Raw genomic sequence first — 20,855 nt, forward strand, 5'->3', positions numbered from 1 at the left:
CAGAGGCCACCCTGAATTCTTTTCCCAAAGCAGCAAAAACACACCACACTGAGCTGAGAACTTTGAGACGCTCCTAGTTTCTAGTATTCAACAGCTTCTGCAAGTCTCCTCCGTCTTGAATTTTGAGATCTGCTACAGAGAATGAAAGCAGTAGGGAAAGCTTTCCCCAGGAGAAGGAATGACCACTCAGCCATGCATCCCTGGTTTACCACAGGTCTCAGAAAAGCAAAACAATCCATTGTCTGAACAAGCAAATCTTCCTGGGCTAAACACGAAATCTGCTCAAGAAATCTGCAACTCATTAGCATAGAAGTTCAAATTGGTTTTTATGAGCATATTTTCCTTTGTAACAGTTCATAGAGCTGTCTGAATTTCATCAGATGATTTTAAATGCAGCAGCTCTTGAGGCAGTCTCAGGACTGCACTTTTTGGTGCTGACATAAAGAACTACAGTTTCAAGCATCTTGTACTGCAGAAGTTACATTTCTCAATTAAAGTTTTCTCTTAAAAAGCAGCAGGTAATAAAATATTTTTGTTACACTTTTATGAAAAGCCATAGACTCATGAGGAAACCAAACAATTTCCCACTATTCTTGACTGATGATCAGCTAGGAACCCAATAAGAAAAATAAAATATAATAAATAATTATGAAGATTGTTTCTCTTTGGAAAGCAAGCACATACGAAATTTTTGATTTATATTAATTTGCCACATGTACAGCCTGATTAACTCCAACTGGTTACATGGGTCTCTGAATAATTTTTTGTTTGTTGAAATGAAAACTCAGAATGACCCTCTAAAATTCCAGGGGCAAATAATGGAGGTATTAGACATCAGACAATTAGCTAAGTGTATCAACCCTGCCATTCCATGCCTGCCTAAATGTAAAACACAGAAGTAAAAACAAAGATGATGTGTTGATTTTCCTAAAAAGCACATTTGTCCACCCCTCTGCTCACTGGTTTTGTTGTCTGGCTCAGTGAACTTTTGATCCTCCTGTTGCACAGAAAAAAAATATGTTTAATTTTATACACAGAAAACGGACAAATACACAAAATAAATTTAACTTGTGGAATACTCTTTAACTTTCCAGGAATCTTTTTCCTGAGGAAGATTATGGAAACACTATTGGCTATATCTGGTACTATCTATGAAAATTTGCTGTGCCAGTCTGTGAAGATGAAAAAAGGAGAGGGAGACTGATACATGTTTAAAACAAATGGATTTGGACTTTGGCCTCAGAACTGATCAGAAACAGAAAATGGGCTGACTATTAAGTGCATTCCCTTCACAGTTTACCCACAAGAAATATGTTTTTCCTGGAAAAAGCTGCTAAGCAGCTGGCAGAAAAAGCCAAGTTTTAAACTTTTTAAGAGAGGAACCACGTCTCTACTCAGTCTGGTAGAAAGGGCTCAGCCAGGTGTAAAAGCAGTTTTTCCACAATTTGCTTTCCCAGATATTTACTTCTTCACAAAATTCAGAGCATTCCCCTATTACAAATGGATTTAAACAAAAAATTAAACTAAATTTTCAGTCACAACATTATCCAGTGTGGAGAACAGAGAAGAAGGAATGAAGATAAATATTTACATTGAGCTGTAACCTGTGATTTTGGTTAATTTGAATGTGCAACATAAAACATCTTGCAGAGGGGAAAGGATTTATTACCACTGCTTGTGTTTATGAAAATTTTGAAGAATATGCTATCTTGAGAATATAAATTTCCCTTCAGGGCTTGTCCTGCAAAAACAGGGCCTCCTACACATTCTGAAGGTCTGAAAGTTAAGAGGGACAGAGGGGGAAAATTCCAAATATTTTACATAGCAATTGAATTAAAATTGTGGTCATGCTTTGTCACTTGTAGAAAGAAGTCAAGATATAGAAGAAAACCAATACCAGGAATTTTAGTTTTGTGACAGAGGTATGTTCGCTGCTGAATTAAGAAGATAAACAGGAACGGGGTTTAAAAAGTGTTTAAATCAGACCTGTTTCTAGCTAGACTTGCAGGGTAACCTGTTAAAGTAACAGCAGCACTGCTTCATATTCCAGTTTTGCATAGGACCAACAGAGGTGTGCAGAGTTTTGCATAGGACTAACAGAGGTGTGCTCTTGTTCTGGTGCTTGGGTCCTTCTTAACCCACTACCTTGATGTGCTCCTAAGAGCAGAAGCCAGCCTGAAACACTTGCCTGATGACATTAGAAAGTCTTCTTTTAAAAGAAGTATTCAATTTCTAGCCCAAGCACACACAGCACAGCCAGGTGCACCCTGAACTTCAGGGCAGACTCTAGCACACACATCTGCTATGCCACTTTCACATAGTCATAACTGTGTTAAATCAAAGCCAACTGATGTCACTGCTAAAAGGCTGAGAAGCCTCACAGCGAAGCATCTATACATTTGGGAAGTGTTAATGTGCCATACAAACATTTTGCCTTCCAAAGCCACCATATATACCAGAATGTCAAAAGCAATTAGTGTAATGTGCACAGAAACACACAGAATATTCTCCAGTGTATTTTCAGTGAGTATAACCACTGTGCTGAGAGATCCAGGACAAGGGGAGATTCCCTTCCACAAATTCTCCCTGACCATGGCTGGGGGTGGGAACTAGATCATCTTCAGGGTCCCTTTCAACCCAAACCATTCTGTGATTCCATGAAATATATTGCTGTTTTAAATGAGAAAATATGCTGTGAAAGAACATTGCTTTTTTAGCCAGAGGTTTAAAAATTGTAACAACTGTTTTTGTTTGATTTTGTTTTTTTATGTTACAGGCTGATGGGAAGGGCATGAAGAAGAGGGAAAAACATGTAATTTCAGCATGAGAACTACATAAATGGACTCCTACTGCCCAACTCCCATCCTGACAGAACTGAGTGGTCACCCACAGGAAGGAATACACAGAGTAGTAAATTCTGTAGTACAGGACCTATCAGCTCAATGACTTATCTGCTTCCTCCAGGGCAGCTGGGGTGAGGGTAAGTGCAAGTAAGCAAGCAATGCTGCTGAACTGCAGGGCTGAAACAGCTCTTCCAAAGGTTATCTTCCAGTAGGTGGTACCTTCTCTCCTGGGCTACAGAAGGAGCATTTGATCACCTAAATGACCATGCTGCTCTGCAAATATTATATTAAAGCCAAAAGCAAGAGCTAGAAAGTAAAACCCAGCCCTGTCCAACCAGTGAGCTCAGCGTGGCTTTTGTATAGATGGGGAAGAGGAATGGACCCATAAAGATGCAGAAAAAACTTAAATAAAAAACAGGGTATATTGAAGAAGAAATAGTCCTAATTAAGAGTAATAGAACAACATCTAGAGGAATAAACCCTGCTTGCTGGACCTCTGCAAAACTCTGGTCTCATATTTATTTGTGATAAAAGACAAAGGGTCATGATTCCTGTTAATTATGGGCATCCAACTCCACTTACAGAGTTTGGCATCATCAGACAAACAGAAGAAAGCCACAAGTACAAGCATTCTCATTATTTTCACAGGTCAGATTTCTCACTGGCTGTAAGCATTTAGAAAATAACTCTGAAGAAACACATCTAAGTAATGATGCAGAACCTGGTTTTTCCAGTAAATTGGGAGGGAATAAAAAATCTGCCTCATATCGCAGGGCTAAGCAAAACCTCTGGAGTTACAGATTGCATTGCACCAATGATAAGCAGTGATGGATCAGCCTGGATTCCTGTTAGAGGCTGCATTTAGTCATCTACAAAAAGCCCCTTTGCATCAGCACCACAAGTTAGTGGTCAGATCTTCCACTTCCTGCTCCCCAGAGTGGGTCAGGAAGCTTCCCTAAGCCCTGTTCCCTAATGAGACAGGGGCAGGCAGGAGCAGGGCTTACAGTGCTGGCTGTGACTTTGTCACCAGAACACAGGGAATTGAACATTGTATTATGCACAAAGAAAAAGACATCTTCTTTTTTGTCTCAGGGCATTTATTATTTTATCAAGCTGAAATACAATGCCCCTTTTCACTAGGATAATAATTGACAAATGCGTTATTCCCCCATTCATTGCCTCAAAGCTGGAGTGAGTTAAAGCCTGCCTGAAAAAAATCCTCTTAAGCCCTTATGACCTGCTATTTTTACTGTTAAATTTCAAGCAATTAACATGCCTGTTCCTTAAAGGCAAATGACAAGCAAACTGTCTGTTTGCCCAGAAGCATGTTCCTTAAACACAGACATGCAGAAAAGCAGCCAGTGGTCTCTATCAACTCCACCTGGCACATGGAAAAGCCTACTGCAAATGTTCATGTTATAAACACATAAATGCACCGTAATTCCTATTGGAAGATGTGTCTAGAACCTAGATGTGTGGCTCATCTTTCCCCACCAGAAGTTTTTGGCTATGATATTAATGATGATTATTAACTAGGGACATCGAGATTCTTTCTTAAAAGCACCCAAACTAACAAAAAGTACACTTGTATTCTAGTAAACAATAAGCCCAGAGAACAACAACAAGAAGAAGATAGTTATAATCTGGTTTTGCTGCTTTGACACTGATGCAGAAAAAAATGTCAGACTTTGCAGTTTATTAAAGATTTTTAGTAATCTGAGAGATATACTCCTACAGAATGATATGAGAGAATGATAATGACTTGGGGTTTGTGGGTGCCATTGCAAACATCTTTTCTTTGTGGTTTTTTTTTGCAATGGAACTGGTGACATAGTGGTTTTCACAAAAAGATATGAAGACTTCAGGAATCTGAACACCAACAGCATTTTGTGGCATACCTTGACAGTGGAATTGGAAGAAGAGCTTCTCCACTCTATTGCACACGATTTAAAAAGGCTGCATCAATCTAGCAACTTCTAGACTGCCAAGTCAAAACACTGGCAGAGGCAAGAATGAATTACAACCAACCAGATCTTCAAGGCATGGGTGTTTCCTCTGCCTTACCATATGGGTCTTGCTAATCCCCTCCCATGACATGGGGAGGTTTCTCCGCTGCCCTGAAACATGCTGTGGAAAACAGGATTCAGCAGCGAATGGCTGGAGCAGAAAAGCACATGCAGTGCATTCTCATGACCTGCCACAGTCTGTGGAAATCACTGTGTGCACCAGAGCATGAAGAATGGCTGAAATTTTTCATGTCCACACTGCTGCTGCTCAGCTCTTCTGTGCTTCAGCACAGGGTAAGGAATGCCTATTACCTGAGTGCTGCTATCATATAACCACAAACACTGTGGAGCTATATCTGAGGGGAAAAAATTCAAAAATACATTTTTTCTCCACAGTTTTTAGGACATGCTCCTAGTTTCAGATGAAACTTCTGGGTATTTTTGCCTAAACCACCTTTGCTGATATTGAAAGTATCTTTCCTTATATGACACGTTCTTAATAGGAAGAAAACCCCTCAGGGTTCATTGGGAATTAGGTTGCCAAATGTTTTAGGATTGCTGAAAAGTACAGAGGAGAAATATAAATAGGTTAAAACACAAGAAGAATAATGTTTGCTCACTCAGGCTTTCAGCACATACCAGGGACAACAGAATTCTAACAGAGAGGAGAGGAAAAGGAAAGCACAAGCACGCCTTGACTAGCTGCCAGTCAAAAACCAACCACATTCACACTGACCATGAAATATCCCACAGGGACCTGAAACTTTTCTGCATCCCCACAGCAGCATCAGAGCAGAGACATTCCATCTCCCCCCAGTGACCCACCCACACATTACCTGTGGCATCAAACACAATGGGCTGGCAGTTCCTGTTCGAGTTCCAGTTACATTTGAGCACCTGCCCTCCTTCTACGATGTTGTGCTGGGTAGTGTTTGCTTTCGGAGCTCCCACCAGAAGATATGTCCTGCAGGAAAAAGAAGAAGCAAAACAAAGGTTTCAACACCTAAGGCACAGCTGTTATAACTTTATGATATCTGAAGAATTAATAAAGCAGAAGTCTTGCTACTCTAATCTAAATCCAACTCAAACTATTCTCAGTTACAGAGAAATTCATATGAGGTTCTCTTTTCTGCATCAAAAGCATGCAAAAAAACCCTCATTTACCAAAATAAGAGAAAAAAAAAGAGATTACAAATTTAAAGTATCCAGGCTTCCTTAGGATTATATTTTAAATGAGAGAAACACCTTTAATGTTATTTTTTGCTTTCAAAAATATGTATGTGTACAGCAGAACAGGAAATTGTGTACTTCTGCACCTTACGAAAGCCATCAGGTGGCATAATTTCTGTTAATTTTGTGAGTAAGGCTAATTCAGGGAAGTCAGTCAAAATGGAAACAAAGTGTAAACAAAGCAGCAGTGCGCCGGGAGCTCAGCATGTACTGAACGTGATGAGTCAGCCCTGCCTGAGCAAGTGCTCTTGTAAAAACAACCTCCAAGTGGCAGCCACTCCGAAGCACACATCTGCGTGTTAATGAATCCTTACCCACACTCACTGCACTGGCATCATTTTCTTGTTAGCATCTGCTGTGCTTTTCTGCACCTCTGCTTTACAGGCACTTGTTCCGTGCACCCCGAGCAGGAACTGCCTCGAGAGCGTTCCTGCACAGGTGGCAAAATTCAGAAGTGTCAAAGTAAGAAACACTGAACAAGGCTCTTGGCATCTTCCAGGACCTTCCAGGAGCCCCAGCACCTCTGAGACCCATTTCACTCATCAGCACTTGACTGAGAAAGTCAATGTGAAGCATGAAGTCATGCTTAGAAGACAAAATCAAGTGCTTCCTTTCACCACAACCACTCTGCTCTGTGGCTTCCCCGTACGCTGCTTAAGAGGGAATGCAGCTTGCAAGAGCAGGTCTTGTCAGGCACTACAGTTCTCTAGTTTGGAAACTGGTTAGCTGAACAAGCTGCAGGACTGGTTGGAGAGAATGGCTGCAGGCAGGCAAACCCAGGCTTATCAAACTTGCTTTGGTTTTCAGAGTCATCTCCAGGCTCCTTTTCAGTAGAAAGATAAGTATAGGTATAAACATGTAGCACCTCATCAAAGCTCAGTTCACATGAATACCAGTCTTCAACCTGTGTGAATTTTCAGAACCTTAAAAATGTCCTGGCATGGACCCTGATAGAAAATCCAGGCTAGTTGGCAATCCATTTGTTTTCCTTAGTTGCCATTCTCAGACTGTCTAGATTTTTGAAGCACTTTAATCAACTTAAAATCAGCCCTCTGGGCATAACAGAAATGCTTAAAAATGAACATTATAATGCCAAGTAAAGAAACATATAAATTGTTATAATTACAATCTATTAAAAAAGTGGTAGCTTACCTCCCATTTTACTCTTGTGCCACTGACTTTTGAGAAGTCCTCCAATGAAACACTTGTTTAAAATATTTATTCATTCCCATTCTAATTATATATTTTAAATTTTTCTTAAGCTACCATTTGTGATGAAGTTTATTAAAAAAATTACAAATAAAGGAACCATTATGTGGTTCCACAAAGGTTTTTTTCCCCAAATAAAAAAGTGCATTTTCATCATCAGAGACCAAGCAAGCAGATTTTGTGGCAGTTCTTATAATAATATGCAATTTACCCAAATACTTAGAAGTCTCTAATGCTCTAATTCCACGGCCAACAGAGAAGCTGGGGCTTCCAGGGAGGTGCATGCTGGACCAACAGAGGGGGTGTGACAAACCTGTTCCAGCTGTTAGGGAGCTGTGCTCCTGTGAAAGCTGTGCCCACTGCCAGGCAGCACACAGCCCCTGCCTGGCACAGCACCATCACTTCCACGCCTGCATTAGGACTTTCATCCTGGACTTCTAAATATGCTTCAGTTTGGCATCCAGCAGGTCAAAATAGAGTGTGAAACAGCAGCTTGAGCATTCAGGAACTAACAGCATGCCTTTGTTGTCAGGCTAGACAATCCAAATAGCTTTAGCCCAACGAAACTGACCTAATCTCTGGTACTCATGTATAAAACAGGTGATGAAGAAAAAAGCTCACCAAAGCAAAAAGAAAGGCATAGAAACCACGTGTCACCCCACAAGCCTGGACACTGCATATTTCTGGCTATTTCAGGAGACAAAATATCAATGGCCATAGGCAAAAACTGAAAATTTAACACCACTAGAGCCTGTTCCTGTGAAAGCTGCAGAACTACTTGGTTCAATTAAGAACTTTAATGCAGATACAAACAAACTTCTAGTGATGACAAAAAAAAAAGCAACCAAACAACCGAGGTGAGAATTCCCTTTGAAATATACAGAAGCTTTTCATGCTGCCCGATGACCACACTGTTTTCTTTAATAGCTGTGCAATTTGAGGTTAATAGTTCTTATAAAAATAATGGAAAGGTTCCAAATAGTGATTTCATGGAGAGCTGTGTCACATAATTCCTTATCAGAAAGCAGGGAAGAAAGTTTATTACATGCATTTACCAGTCTCTTGATAACTGCAGGCCACACATGCTGACTTAAAAATAAAGGGCGGGACAAAAATAGAAGCTTTTTTCTTTTAGTACCAAGATGTACAGGATTAAGATAGCAGAGAAAGATGGTGCAACATGTGCAAGTTAAGACAGGCTGGCTTCTAATATATGTATGTCATAAAAAAATGCAAACAAAGCTAGATGATGTACTGCAGAAAGACTTGCTCAATAGCTGTACAATTTGCTTATAAAGTTTTACAAGCTAATGATTAAGGGGGGAGAGAGAATACCTCCTTAGCAGGATGAAAGCCAGCAACTTTTCCAATTTTACAGTCCTTAAGATGGGAGAGGAGTGGGAGAGAAGTGACAAAAGCTGGTTTTACTGTAGCCCGCATTTCAGAGCCAGAGCCTGATTCATTCTGGCAACACCGAGGCTGTGCGAGTTAGTGACACAAGGATTCAAAGTTCTGAAACGCAACAGCGACTACACTCTGCCTAATGTTTAACATGAAACGGGAACATATTCAGGAAGCAGACGTGGAAGGTGCTGATACGGAACTTTTCCTTCCCTAGACTCCTCAGCAGCTTGGTGACTCGCACAGACTCACCACAATTCAAACAGTACTCCCGCAAAGCACACCCAAAGAGAAAACAGCAGGTTTTCTGAAATGCCACGGGACACGGCTTCAGCAAACAAAATACCATAACTACATCTTTCTACACTGTTTTTATCGCCACCATCATTCGCATGAGACCAGGCTGTGCAGAGAATCCCGCAGCGCAAGGTCCACGCCCCACCGGAGCCGCGGCCGCTCGGGATCGGCTTTGGCTCCCCGGGCAGGGCGTCCCGGCGGGGCAGGGATGCGGAGCGGTCCCTGCTGGGCACCGCCGGGGGCAGGCGGCGGCTCCATCCCCGCTCCGGGGCCTGAGCAAAGCCGCGTCCCCTCCGAGAGCCGCCCCGGCCCCCCGGCAGCGGCCGGGCTGCTGAGGGACGGGGGCAGCTCGCCATCCTCCGCCCGGGACAACGCCGCCCTGGGCTCGGGCTCGGCGGGCAGGACGGGACGCGCACTTACGAGAACGGGTCGGGGGCGAAGAAGTCCACGGCGAAGCCGAAGTAGCTGCCCGCCGGGCCCGAGTAGACGGCCGGGCGCTCCACGTCCAGGTTGAAGGCGCTGCCCGGGGCCAGCGCGGCGCCCAGCAGGAGCAGCACCGTGCCCAGGCGAGCCATGGCCCGGCCCCGCTGCTCCGCGGGCGCGGCTCTGCCGGGACGCGCCGGCCCCGCGCCGAGGGGGCGGAGGGGCCGCGCGTTTCCCGCGGCGGGGCGGGAGCGCGGCGCGGTCACTTCCCCCTTCTCGCCGGGACGGGGGCGGCAGGAAGGAGAGGCGGCATCATGTGGTGCCGGGGGCGGGCCCTGGCCGCTCCGAGCCCGGGCCGCCGCTCTCTTCCGCCGGGAGCGGGCGGGGAGCGCCCGGCACGGCACCGGCGGAACTACGGCCCCGGAGCTGCCCGCGCTCCGAGCATCCCACCCTTATCTCCGCCAGAGACGAAGGCTGGAGGAAGGTCAAGGAAATTCTTCCTTGTGAAGCCCCGGCACAGGTTGCCCAGCTGCCCCATCCCTGCCCAGGACACGGCTTGGAGCAACCTGGGATAGTAGAAGATGTCCCTGCCCATGGCAGGGGGTGGCATGAGATGGTCTTTAAGGTCCCTTGCAACCCAAACCATTGTACCATCCTATGAAAGAGTGCTAGAACTTGAAGAGGGGCACACGTCCGTGCCTGGTCTTACCAAGTCTGTTCGGTGAAGCCTTTCTGAACAAATCTTTCAGCAAAGCTGTTAAGCAAAGAGTGAAGGGAGTGCCAGTGTGGAGCCAGCCATGGAGGAAAAAAATCTCGATTTTCAAACACACGGGCTATTAAATTAAGTAATTTTAAATCCCAGGGTCCCAGCATCTCCCCAGCCACAGGAATGACCAGCAGCAGGTGCAAGGCAGGGAAGAGGGAACCCGCAAATCCTCCCTGATGGAGGTCCCTGTTACTGTTGCACCCCTGCACTACCCACCTAGGGAAGAACCAGGCAGTGCAGCTCCAATCTCTTCAGTTGCGGTTTGTAGCTCTTGTATCATCTCTCACTAATAACATTTTAGCACTATCATCCTGGCTCAGGCAGCTGCAGGTTGCTGGCAAACCCATCCTAGCCTTGCCCTCCTCAGCCGATAAGAGAGTTCAGCATCTGCTGAGTACAGATAGCAGTGTCTCAGGTAAAAGAAAACACAGTGAACACCTACAAAGAGCAAATAATTCATATTAATTTGTACAATGTAAAAGGACTGGAGTATATTGTCTAAAAAGTCTAAACTTTTTGCTTTCCACATTGTGAGCATGATAAAAAGGGACAGAACAAATAATGATGTTTCAAGCTTTAAATAAAAGTTAAAAATACCCCATACATATTTACCAAGGGACTGATTTAGTCTAATGGGAATCCCAAAAGAAAAACATTTCTACTATAAGCAGACAAAAACCCAAAGAATCACCAGCTACTCTTCTGTTCCATTCAATTGTTCATGCTATTAATTATCATTTCTTCAGGAAGTCACCTCAAAAATTCTATCAAGAAGGGGAGTTCCTATACATAAACTTGATACTTGTTGCTAATTTTTCTAAGTTTGCTGCCCACTCAACACGTTAAAAAAAACCTCACCCAACCAACCAAAGACAAACTCCACATTACTTTTATTGTTATTTACTGACTTACCTCAGAGCTTTTATACTACAGACCTGATCAAAGCAAAACTGCAGATGAGTTAATAAGTTTCCAAACATTAGTAAATAGGGCAATAAACTAAAAGAGTGGTTTGTGAGTACTTTGATCAGTAAGTCAGTAACTTAGGGAAAAGGAGGATTTATTTTCTCTACTTGATTGCATAACCTCACAACGTCACACAAGCAACAAAGGATAAATTATCTTTAAGATACTAGAATTTTTTTTTAACCAAATGATCAGTTTTGGCTTCCTAGAGACTGTATAACTTCACAACATCACACAAACAGTAAAGGATAAGATATTTTTAAGACACTAGATTTAATTAAACCAAATTATCAATTTTGGCTTCCTAAGGACTGTATAACCTCAGAACATCACCCAAGCAGTGAAGGATAAATTATCTTTAAGATACTAAAATTTTTTTAACCAAATGATCAATTTGGGCTTCCTAGAGACTGTATAACTTCACAACATCACAAAAGCAGTGAGGGATAAATTATCTTTAAGAAACTAGACTTTTTTTAACCAAATGATAATTTTGGCTTCCTAAGGACTGTATAACCTCACAACATCACACAAGCAGTGAAGGATAAATTATCTTTAAGAAACTAGACTTTATTTAACCAAATGATAATTTTGGCTTCCTAAGGACTGTATAACCTCACAACATCACACAAGCAGTGAAGGATACATTATCTTTAAGATATGAGAATTTTTTTAAACCAAATGATCAATTTTGGCTTCCTAGGGACTGTATAACTTCACAACGTCACACAAGCAGTAAAGGATAAGATATCTTTAAGACACTAGATTTAATTAAACCAAATGATCAATTTTGGCTTCCTAGGGACTGTATAACCTCACAACATCACACAAGCAGTGAAGGATAAGATATCTTTAAGACACTAGATTTTATTAAACCAATTTTGGCTTCCTAGGGAGTGGCTGCGCAGCGCTTCTTGTTGTCAGAAATTGCAAAGCCAGTCCATAGGAGCAACTCAGAGTCAGGGGCACTCATCCCTCATCCCAAACGCTTTTCACCCTTCAAGAGGGCTGTTCTTTCGCAGCTGCTCCGTGTGTTCCGTGCCTGCTCCGTGCCCCTTTGGGCTGTGCCAGGCGCGGTCTCCCCTCGCTGCCCTGACTCAGCCCCGCGCACCCGCTCCGCTCGCAGGGACTGAGTCACGGGCGCTGAGGATGCGGCGGCGGCGCTGCCGTCTGGCCCTAAGTCACACACACTCGGAGTCAACCGGTCTAGACAGCCCCAGAGCCGAGCCACAGCTCCCCGGATGGCATCACAGCCCCCAGCCTCCTCGTGGGAAAAGAAAATGAAGCGTACATGCTCGGGATGCGCTTCCACTCAAAGCCAATCTTACTGTAAATGAGGGAAAGTGAGTGATTGATTCCGTTGCTTGCATCGAGTTACCCTGCCGGACACAATCCTGTTTATGTAGAGCAGCAAACACCCTTCCAGTGAGGATGTGCTTTTCTTTCCTAGTTGGTTTAGTTCTCAGCATGACTAACGTATAGATAAGGAACAGCCAATGAGATCATATTACAGAATGTAAACAAGTTAATTATGTGTTTCTACATTTACTTGTTACCTTTACTTGTAGCTTTCAGTTCTCAGGCTAAGATATCCAGTGGTGAAAAGACAACTAAGAAGTGGGCAGCACTTGGATTGCTTCATAGACACCAAACTTTTTGATTATATTCAAAACAGAATGCAATTATTTAGGAATTGATTGGAGTCTAAAGACTGCAACTCTATCCAACAGATCAAACTCATATTTCTGTTACAAGTTATGGTCTTATTAGTTTTTATTCAGACAACAAGCTATTAATACAGCTGAATAAAACTTTGCAAGATGCAGGTTTTGTGGGTTTTTTTTTTGTTTGTTTGTTTTTTGTTTTGTTTTTTTTTGTTTGTTTGTTTGTTTTTTTTGTCTTTTTTTTTTTTTGGCTATTCCTGAGTGTCCAGCCTGTAACAGAGTATTTCAGAATGTTTCTCCTTTGAGTCTCCACCTCATGACAGGAAAGGTAGCAGCAAGGAAATGGACTAAGCGCCACAATTCAGTAGAAACTGCAAACATGCAAATCTGCAAACCACTGTGGTCCTACTTCAAAGGGTCAGCAAGAGGTCCTGTATGTAAGCAATAAACTTCAGCCTCCAAGTGGATTCGGTGCCTAACAGTACCAGAAGAATGAATATCTGGAGCAAAGGATCAGCACTCATTTATTCATCGAGACTATGAGTGTCCCAGAAAAGCCTTCATTGATGTAAGAGTTCGAGTATTTTGCTCTCATGCCATCCAGACATTTGGGCTTTTTAAGAAGCTTAGCTGCTCTGAACAGACCTTTTAAGAGGTAACTCAGTTTCTAACAAGGCAGTAGAAAGCAAAGTAAAAGATGGACTTCACATATTAGTTTGCTTTGGTCAGGTTACTTCTATTACTTCTATTTTGTTTAATATTATCTTTGATATCCATTGGGAAAAATCAAACATTACATCTGAAAACTGTGGAAGCATTCAGCGGTGAAACACAAGGAAACCACTAGAGATGTTTGGGCTTGATATGCTGTATTGCTCCTATGAGCAGTTCACATCAGCCAAATCTCATTGGGTTGTTAGCAAAAGCTGTCCTTAGCCCGGGGCTATGGGGCAATGCTTTCACAAGACTATGGCTGCTACATTTGTTAAACCAGCTCTTAGCTCAGTCTGAGATCTCCCAGGTCAAAAGGAAGTGAGCTGTACCCGGTTCTTTTCTGATTTGCTCAATATTGTCAGCTGTATTACCCCAGTGTTAGTCAAAGTCTTTCTGCAATAGCCCTTTTGTGTTTTATAGGGTGCCCATTACTCACCAGACCTTTTTTTAACATTAAGATTTCACAGCATCAAATTCAGGAACAGCACTACTTGATTTACCCAAGGATTCATATTTATTCAGTCTGACAAAGCTGGTCATTATAAATCATACGTGACTCAGTTTTTGCTTCACAAAGCACTTCAGCAGATTACCAAACAAATAGATCCAGATGCTGCTCAGTAACACCCCCAAAGACTTAGATATTTTTAAAAGATATTTTTAAAGAGTACTTTCCCCCTAGAAAGAAATTTTGACAGGAAACAATGCAATAAGGGAGAAATCAGGAAAAAACCTAAACAACAAGCTCCATAATATTCTCTGCACCGTCTCTCTGAAAATGTTTCCATAATATGATGCATATAGAAGGCGTAAGGGAAACAAAAAGCTAAATACCACCCTGCTCTGTTAAAGAAGAGGGTGTGGGAACACACCAGCCCAGAGGGAAAAGCCTAGGAAGTCACCACACCTATGCCCAGGAGTGGAGTGCAGTGCTCTTGAGTAATCACAGTGATGGAGCTGCCAGGAGAGAGCCATGGAGACAGGGGGCTCTTGGGTCTCCTGGTGGGAAAGGTCTCAGGAAAGCTTTTTAGAAGGAGATGAAGAGAATTTGCTAATCTAGAGAGAGTGTTGGAATTGGCCTTCTTCTCCAAGAGTGGGAAAAGATATGGAACATTGAAATCAACAGGCTGTGCACTTGTCTCACATGAAATAAGTGTATTGTGTATGAAAGTTCTGTACTTCTGCTTCTCCCATCCCACTGAAATGTCTGACCTGGCACAGCAGCTGTGCAGCCCATGAGATGGAAAGCTCCAGCTCCCATGTGAGTTACTCCTGCAGTGACTGTTCCTTTACAGGTGAATTCCATTGCACAGAACTGCACCTGGAGCTGCACTTCTTCCTAATCCACCCTTCTGCCTGTATCCAGCAAAGCTTGTAAACACACAACAGTCACAATTAATACTGGAGTGCTAACAGTACACTTGATTAAACAAAGAGTCATCCCTCCTGTTATGAACAAAAAAAAAAAAAAAATTAAACTTTTGGGGAATGTTGTTAACAATAACTGGCCTCCTTTTTTTGTTACTTTAAAGTTTTCCTTGTAAGCCTGTCCATAACACCTCCCATCTCTTCTTCACTCTCTCCTCCACTTCTTTCTGCCTTTCCTGGAAGATCCACTGCTTGCTGGATGCCATGAATTTTAACTCTTACCCTTTTACATTCACAAAGACCCTCCAGAACATGCTGCTTTTATGAAGTTCCCTGAAGGTGAGAAAGAGGTTGCCATCATCTTATTCTTAGTTATATCCTAATCTCCTCCCTAAGAACCTTTTCTTCTTTTTCCTGCCACTGTTTTCATACTATTTTAAGTACTGTCCTTTCTGCTGAGTCCATCATCCATGGCAAGTGTGCACCCAGGTTTTATTTAGAAAGCGGAAATGCCTATGTCTGGCAGAAAATCTTGTGGAACAGTATTCTGCTGAGACAAAGAGTAACAAAGCACTTCCCCCTCACACAGGCTCTATAAGCACTGGGTCACTTTCTAGTTTATTTCCATTTATGGAGAATTTCCAGATGACAAGAGGCATTTCCTAGGTTTCTTGCATTCTTGACTGCTTCTGGTTATACAGAAATACCAGAGACCACTGCTTCCTGTTGTATTCCTGAGATAGTGTTATCCCTGTCTTTAGTGCAAATCATCTCCTGTTTAGTACAAATGACAGCTTCTTATGTACAACTTTTGAATCTTTCCCCCAAACTTTCTATTTTTTTTTTTTTCTATTAACTTTTTGAGTTTTTCTACAGTGTTTTTCATCATGCATTTTCAAAGGAATCTAACAAGGCTCAGTCTCACAGAGCATGTTGGCTTTGTAATTGATCATTCCAGGCACATAATGCCACATCTGCCTTGAAGCATCTGTCCTCCAGTGCTCCTGTATTACAGCAATGCTTCCACATTCCTGTTGAAGGATTTGGAACAAAAAAAAGTTTAAAACGTTCAAATTCCCTGGGAAAGGAATCATTCTTCAGGCTGCTCTGTGTTTAGTAACAAGCTCAGACTTTAAACATGTTGAAGACTTAGACAACAAAATAAGAACAGGATGCAGGGCATGAAGGATTGAAAGGCAGTGGAGGAATAGAGTTCCTTTCTATCCAGTACTCTGAATATTCATTTACTCAAATACAAAAGCAGTATAAGATGGTAATAACATGAACTGACACTGAGAGAGATATTTCCTTCCCCTTGTCTCTCAAGAAGCATTTCAAGTGTTTGAGCCTAGGCATTCTCCACATTGATATGCCAGCTCAGCCATAAGCTCCAGCCTCCTGCCTTCAGGAGACACCTCACCATCTTCAGAATGCCCCAGAATTCCTCCCCCTTCCTTAAGCAGAAGTGCCCCTTTCTCCCCAGAGAACCCCAACTCCCCCTCACCTTGAAGCCATGATATTTTGATCCACTGTGGCCAAGGAACACTGTCCTGTCTGGCATTAATATTAAACCAAAGCATGTCCTTATCTATAAAACATGGTACATTAGTGACCGTGCCATTGTTGAGTAACATAACAAAAACTTCCCTCGAGGAATAAAACTAAACACAGACCAAGACATAATCAGACCTTTATCCATTCTAAAAGAGGGTTTGGCCAGGGCAGTGAGAGGTGGGGGTGTTTGGTTTGTTTTCAAATTTGTACTATTTGCTTCTAAGCCATCAGCCTGCCATTGCCAGGGGTCACTCCAGTAGAGTCCCAGCTGGGCACTGCTGGTGAAAGAACTATTTTTGCATCTAGCAAACAGAAGTTACTGCTGACAACAGTTATCAGTGGTGGAAACTACAGACACTTCCATGCCCTGAATAAAGAGCACATTTAAGCTTTTCCCTTTTTGCCCTCTTGGGGGAAGATTCCTCATTCCACTTGTCCTGGCTGCCCATACAAACAAATAATGGGCACTTATTCATGTATAGCAACTGCTGTGCAGAACTGGAACTTGGTATTTCTGTGTGGAAGGCACTGTGTGGGTACTGCCATGTACAGAAAACAGACTTCTATTGTCAAGAAAATGACTGAAGAGTTTGTGGTGTAGGGCTGATAGTGCTGACAAAGTGCAGCTTTGCCACCTCCCAGGAGCTTATTCAAGGAAATAGTTCACAACAGTGAAACCTTTACAGTTTATGGTTTCCTCTAATTTAGTCTGTCAGACATTTGAAGAAATAGTTTTTGCTCTATTCCTTCTGACCAGCTTTCCTAATCCTCCTTACCTCCATTTGATAAACAAACCCCTGAAGTGTTTAGAAGCACACCTTAGGGAAGCACCCTGCTGAGGATACCAGGCCTGTGCAGGGGGCTCACAGGGAGAAGGCAGCAGCTGCCTGCACCAGGACTGCTGGGCTAGCTGATATGGATGAGAGAGGTCAGTCAGAAGAGCCTTCCTTCCCCTGTGTTTATACTCAGCAGAGGGAGAAGACAGCAAGAGAAAGTGATGAAGAATGAAGATTAAAGGTTTCTAACCTAGAAATTTGGCTATTATCTGATTTTAAGGAGGCATTAAATTGCAACTATGGAATTTTTGAAGCGGAAGTCAATTTTTTTCTGAAGCAGTCTACTGCTTCTAAAGGAAAGAACTAAACTACCTGTCATGTCAGAGATCACTAAGATTGATAAACAGTGCTTGAGAGCTTGCAATGGATTTGTATTACTGTGCTGAGACCAAACTACCACACCCTCTTTGGTCCCATCAGAGCACAGGAAGGAAAACCAAGGGAATGAAACAGAAGTGGAGGTGGAACACAAAGCGGACAAAAATTCTTCTAGAAGAGCAATCCTGTCAAAATATACTGTAGAGGCCTGAGATATACAAGTTATAAACTGATTTCCTGCAAGAGATGTGCTACATTCATATTATGTGCTGATACACAGTTTCATTCAAGCACAGGCCCATGGATGCAGCCTCCATAGAATACATTTCCTTGATGATACATTGAAAGAACATTGTTTTGCCTAGGGAACCTTCTATAGTATTGCTTCTGCTTTTTTCCTTTTCTAAAGGAAATCTGTGATGCTTTCTTTGCCATGGTTTCTTTCTTCAATGTAGGAGTCTGTCTCATTTCTGAAGTAAACTCAGGGACTGCTTCTAGGTTTTAAGCCAGCCTTACTAAAATTTAGGTCCAAATGTATTACACACTACATTTTCAACCACAAATGTAAGATAAAGAGATTACCTCCAAGGTCTCTTTCCCTAAACACAGACAAAATGCTGCTGCTGCTATTTTATGATTGAAAGAACTGATTATTTTTGGCATTCATTTCAATAATGTGCAATGAAGGAGCCTATTGTGGTCACATATTAGGGCTCTAAAATCATAAATGAATAAAACATCTTGGCCTTATTGCTAACACCAGCAACAGCTGCTCTCTGTAAAAAGACAGAGCATCCATTGAAAGGAAGAAGTAAGTGTGACAGGCAAAGCCAAGGTCACTTCTAAGCCTGCAATACCAGTGTGGGGGAAAAAGAAAAGGGTCACGTGCACATATCAGTAAAAGCACTTAACTTGATCACAGCTCCAAAAAATACACCTGGTACCTTACCAGAAGCAGACTTGATTCAAATGCTTCATTCATGAAGCATTTGCTTCACAAAAGATTCTGCTCATTAGAAGCCCATTTATAGCAAAAAAGCAAGTATGTCAAGAGAAAGCTTTTAATTTAGAAGAAAATCTGCTTCTAGCACTGAAGATATTGAGTTCTTCACAAGTGAAATACATCAGCTTCTCTTTTTACACCCCCTTTCTCTATTTGGCTTCAAGTCAAAGCAAAGCACAGGATGTGACTTCCTGGAAGAATCCAAGCTAGCAGGAGTCATGTTCCAAATAAGATGTAGTAGAGGTGTGGAACTCCTGAGTTTCCAGAAGCTGGTTAGAAAGTCGAGGGATTCAAGGGGGAAAGAGGGAATGTACTCTGAAAAGAAAGGCCCCACAGGCTCCATCTAGCAGAGGAAATGTACCAGATCAGGAATTGTTGGAAGCTCCATGAGAGAAGTGCTCTTGAGCAGTGTACAGGCCTCTCCTTCTCCCACCTCTTTGTTCCTCAGGTGTCTCATTTTGGGAGTGTTATAAACAGTCCCTTGGTCTGATGCAGTGCAGCTGCTGTTACAAGGGTTTTTGCAGCTTCTCTGGCCTTCCCACATCTCATTTTTCCAATTCTGTTCCAATTCATATTCATTCCAGTTCTTATTCAGGGGATATTTTTTCCTGACACACTTCAGGTGAATATGTATGTGATGTTGGCATATGAGAACAATCCGTTCCTCTCAGCTGAGTGCTGTAATAATTTCACTGTGAGGAAAACAAAGACGCAACTTTGAAGGATTTTTAGCTTACTTGCTTAAACACTCTGCAATTTCAGTAAGTTATTACAAAACAGCACATGGAATAGGAATAACAAATGATGTCTATGAAACCTCCAAGTATGCTATTTGCATGATATATAAGCTTACCAAAATTAAGTCTGCATTACTTACTATATTCAGGTAATTTTTAAAAGGGGCATTAGCATTGCAAAAGAATTAGAATTCAGCATTCAGAATGTCTTGAATTCAGCATTCAGGACACAGCTTTTTGACAGCTGTTATTCCACATCCAACTAAACTGTGAAAGAAAATATGAATAAAAACATACTGATTTGAATGTGTACATTCTTTCTGTAACCAACACACTAAAACAAACAATCTATTATGAAAATACTGAATTGCCAAGTTAAGTACCACTGCTTGGTCCAAAGTTTTATCAATAATAAAACCTCCTCTTGATAAAAACAGTGGGGGAGCACTTTCCATTAAGAAATGGCAACACTTCTATTACAAGCAATTCATAGATAATGTAATATTTAAGGTCAGTCTTGACAGTTTTTTGCAGGCCTTAGTGAAGAGTACTCATTACAAAAACCAGGAGGGAGCTGTGAGCAACAAAGCAGTGGCAAGCATAAAATTTAATCACACAGGCTTTAAAAAACTCCCAGAACTTCAAAGAATTTAAAGCTAGCCAGTTTCAGCAGCTCATGCAGTTTGTGTGTGTGACTGAAATGGGATTTTAATACACACCAAAATTGAAAACCAGCCAATACTCTACTCCCACAACAGCAAGTAGCAGGAAGCAAAGGCATGGGTTTACTGCAGCACCTTTAACTGGTTTTGTCCCCCAACATGTCCAGTACCAAAGGTGCTTTCCAGGCAGTGCTACACCAGTGTGCTCCCTCAAGACTTGCTCAGGCCACAGCTGCATTTCTCACGGAGTGCTCATGGGAATTAGGAGCAACACAGGGTGATGCCAACACCGGCCCAGGCTGCAAGGGATAGAAACCAAGTTTATTGCAGAAGTGTTTCTCACCTGCTTCTCTCATGCTTCACAGCCTGAACTGAGCCTGCCTGCTCTTTTACCAGTGAAATACTGTACTTTTGACCCCTACAGACTGGTAGTCACTGAAATGAAGATACCATTATTTTTCCATTGAGATTATATCTCATTCTTCCAGAAGTGACTCATTGACTTTTATCACAGTAATTTCAGGAAATGTGCATCAGTAAGAACTTAGTGACATCACATCCAAGTGAACTCCCTTCTATACCACTGCTCATTTCCTGAACATTAATAATTCATCTAGCCCAAGCAATGCCTTGGCATTCATTTTCAACTGAACATTTATTGACTGAAACCCCATTAGCTACAAATCCAAGCTTCTTTAAATGAGAAGATGAAGAACTTTTAGCAGCCCCTATGAAAGCAGAAGGAACATGTAGCAGCATAGGGTTCCCTACCCTCCGAAGTCTGAATGCTCCCCTGACAAAGGGCTCCTGAAGAGCAGCCACCCTGCTTTCATGGTAGGAAATCTGGGCAGAGGAAGC

At 42.2% G+C, this 20,855-nt stretch overlaps 1 protein-coding gene across 1 annotated transcript in view; it reads right to left on the reverse strand.

Annotated features, from left to right (window-relative positions):
* The window catches only part of ITGAV (integrin subunit alpha V), a 46,651-nt gene extending 36,911 nt beyond the window's left edge, over positions 1 to 9,740 (reverse strand). The window contains exons 1-2 of the mRNA XM_002192377.6: positions 9,407 to 9,740; positions 5,686 to 5,813 (exon numbers count right to left, since the gene is read on the reverse strand). Coding sequence (XP_002192413.3) covers positions 5,686 to 5,813; positions 9,407 to 9,561 — 283 coding nt within the window. The 5' untranslated portion in view covers positions 9,562 to 9,740. The remainder of the gene's footprint in view (positions 1 to 5,685; positions 5,814 to 9,406) is intronic.
* Positions 9,741 to 20,855: the final 11,115 nt, after the last annotated feature.

Source organism: Taeniopygia guttata, chromosome 7 (assembly GCF_048771995.1).
Source record: "Taeniopygia guttata chromosome 7, bTaeGut7.mat, whole genome shotgun sequence".
Lineage (NCBI taxonomy): Eukaryota > Metazoa > Chordata > Aves > Passeriformes > Estrildidae > Taeniopygia > Taeniopygia guttata.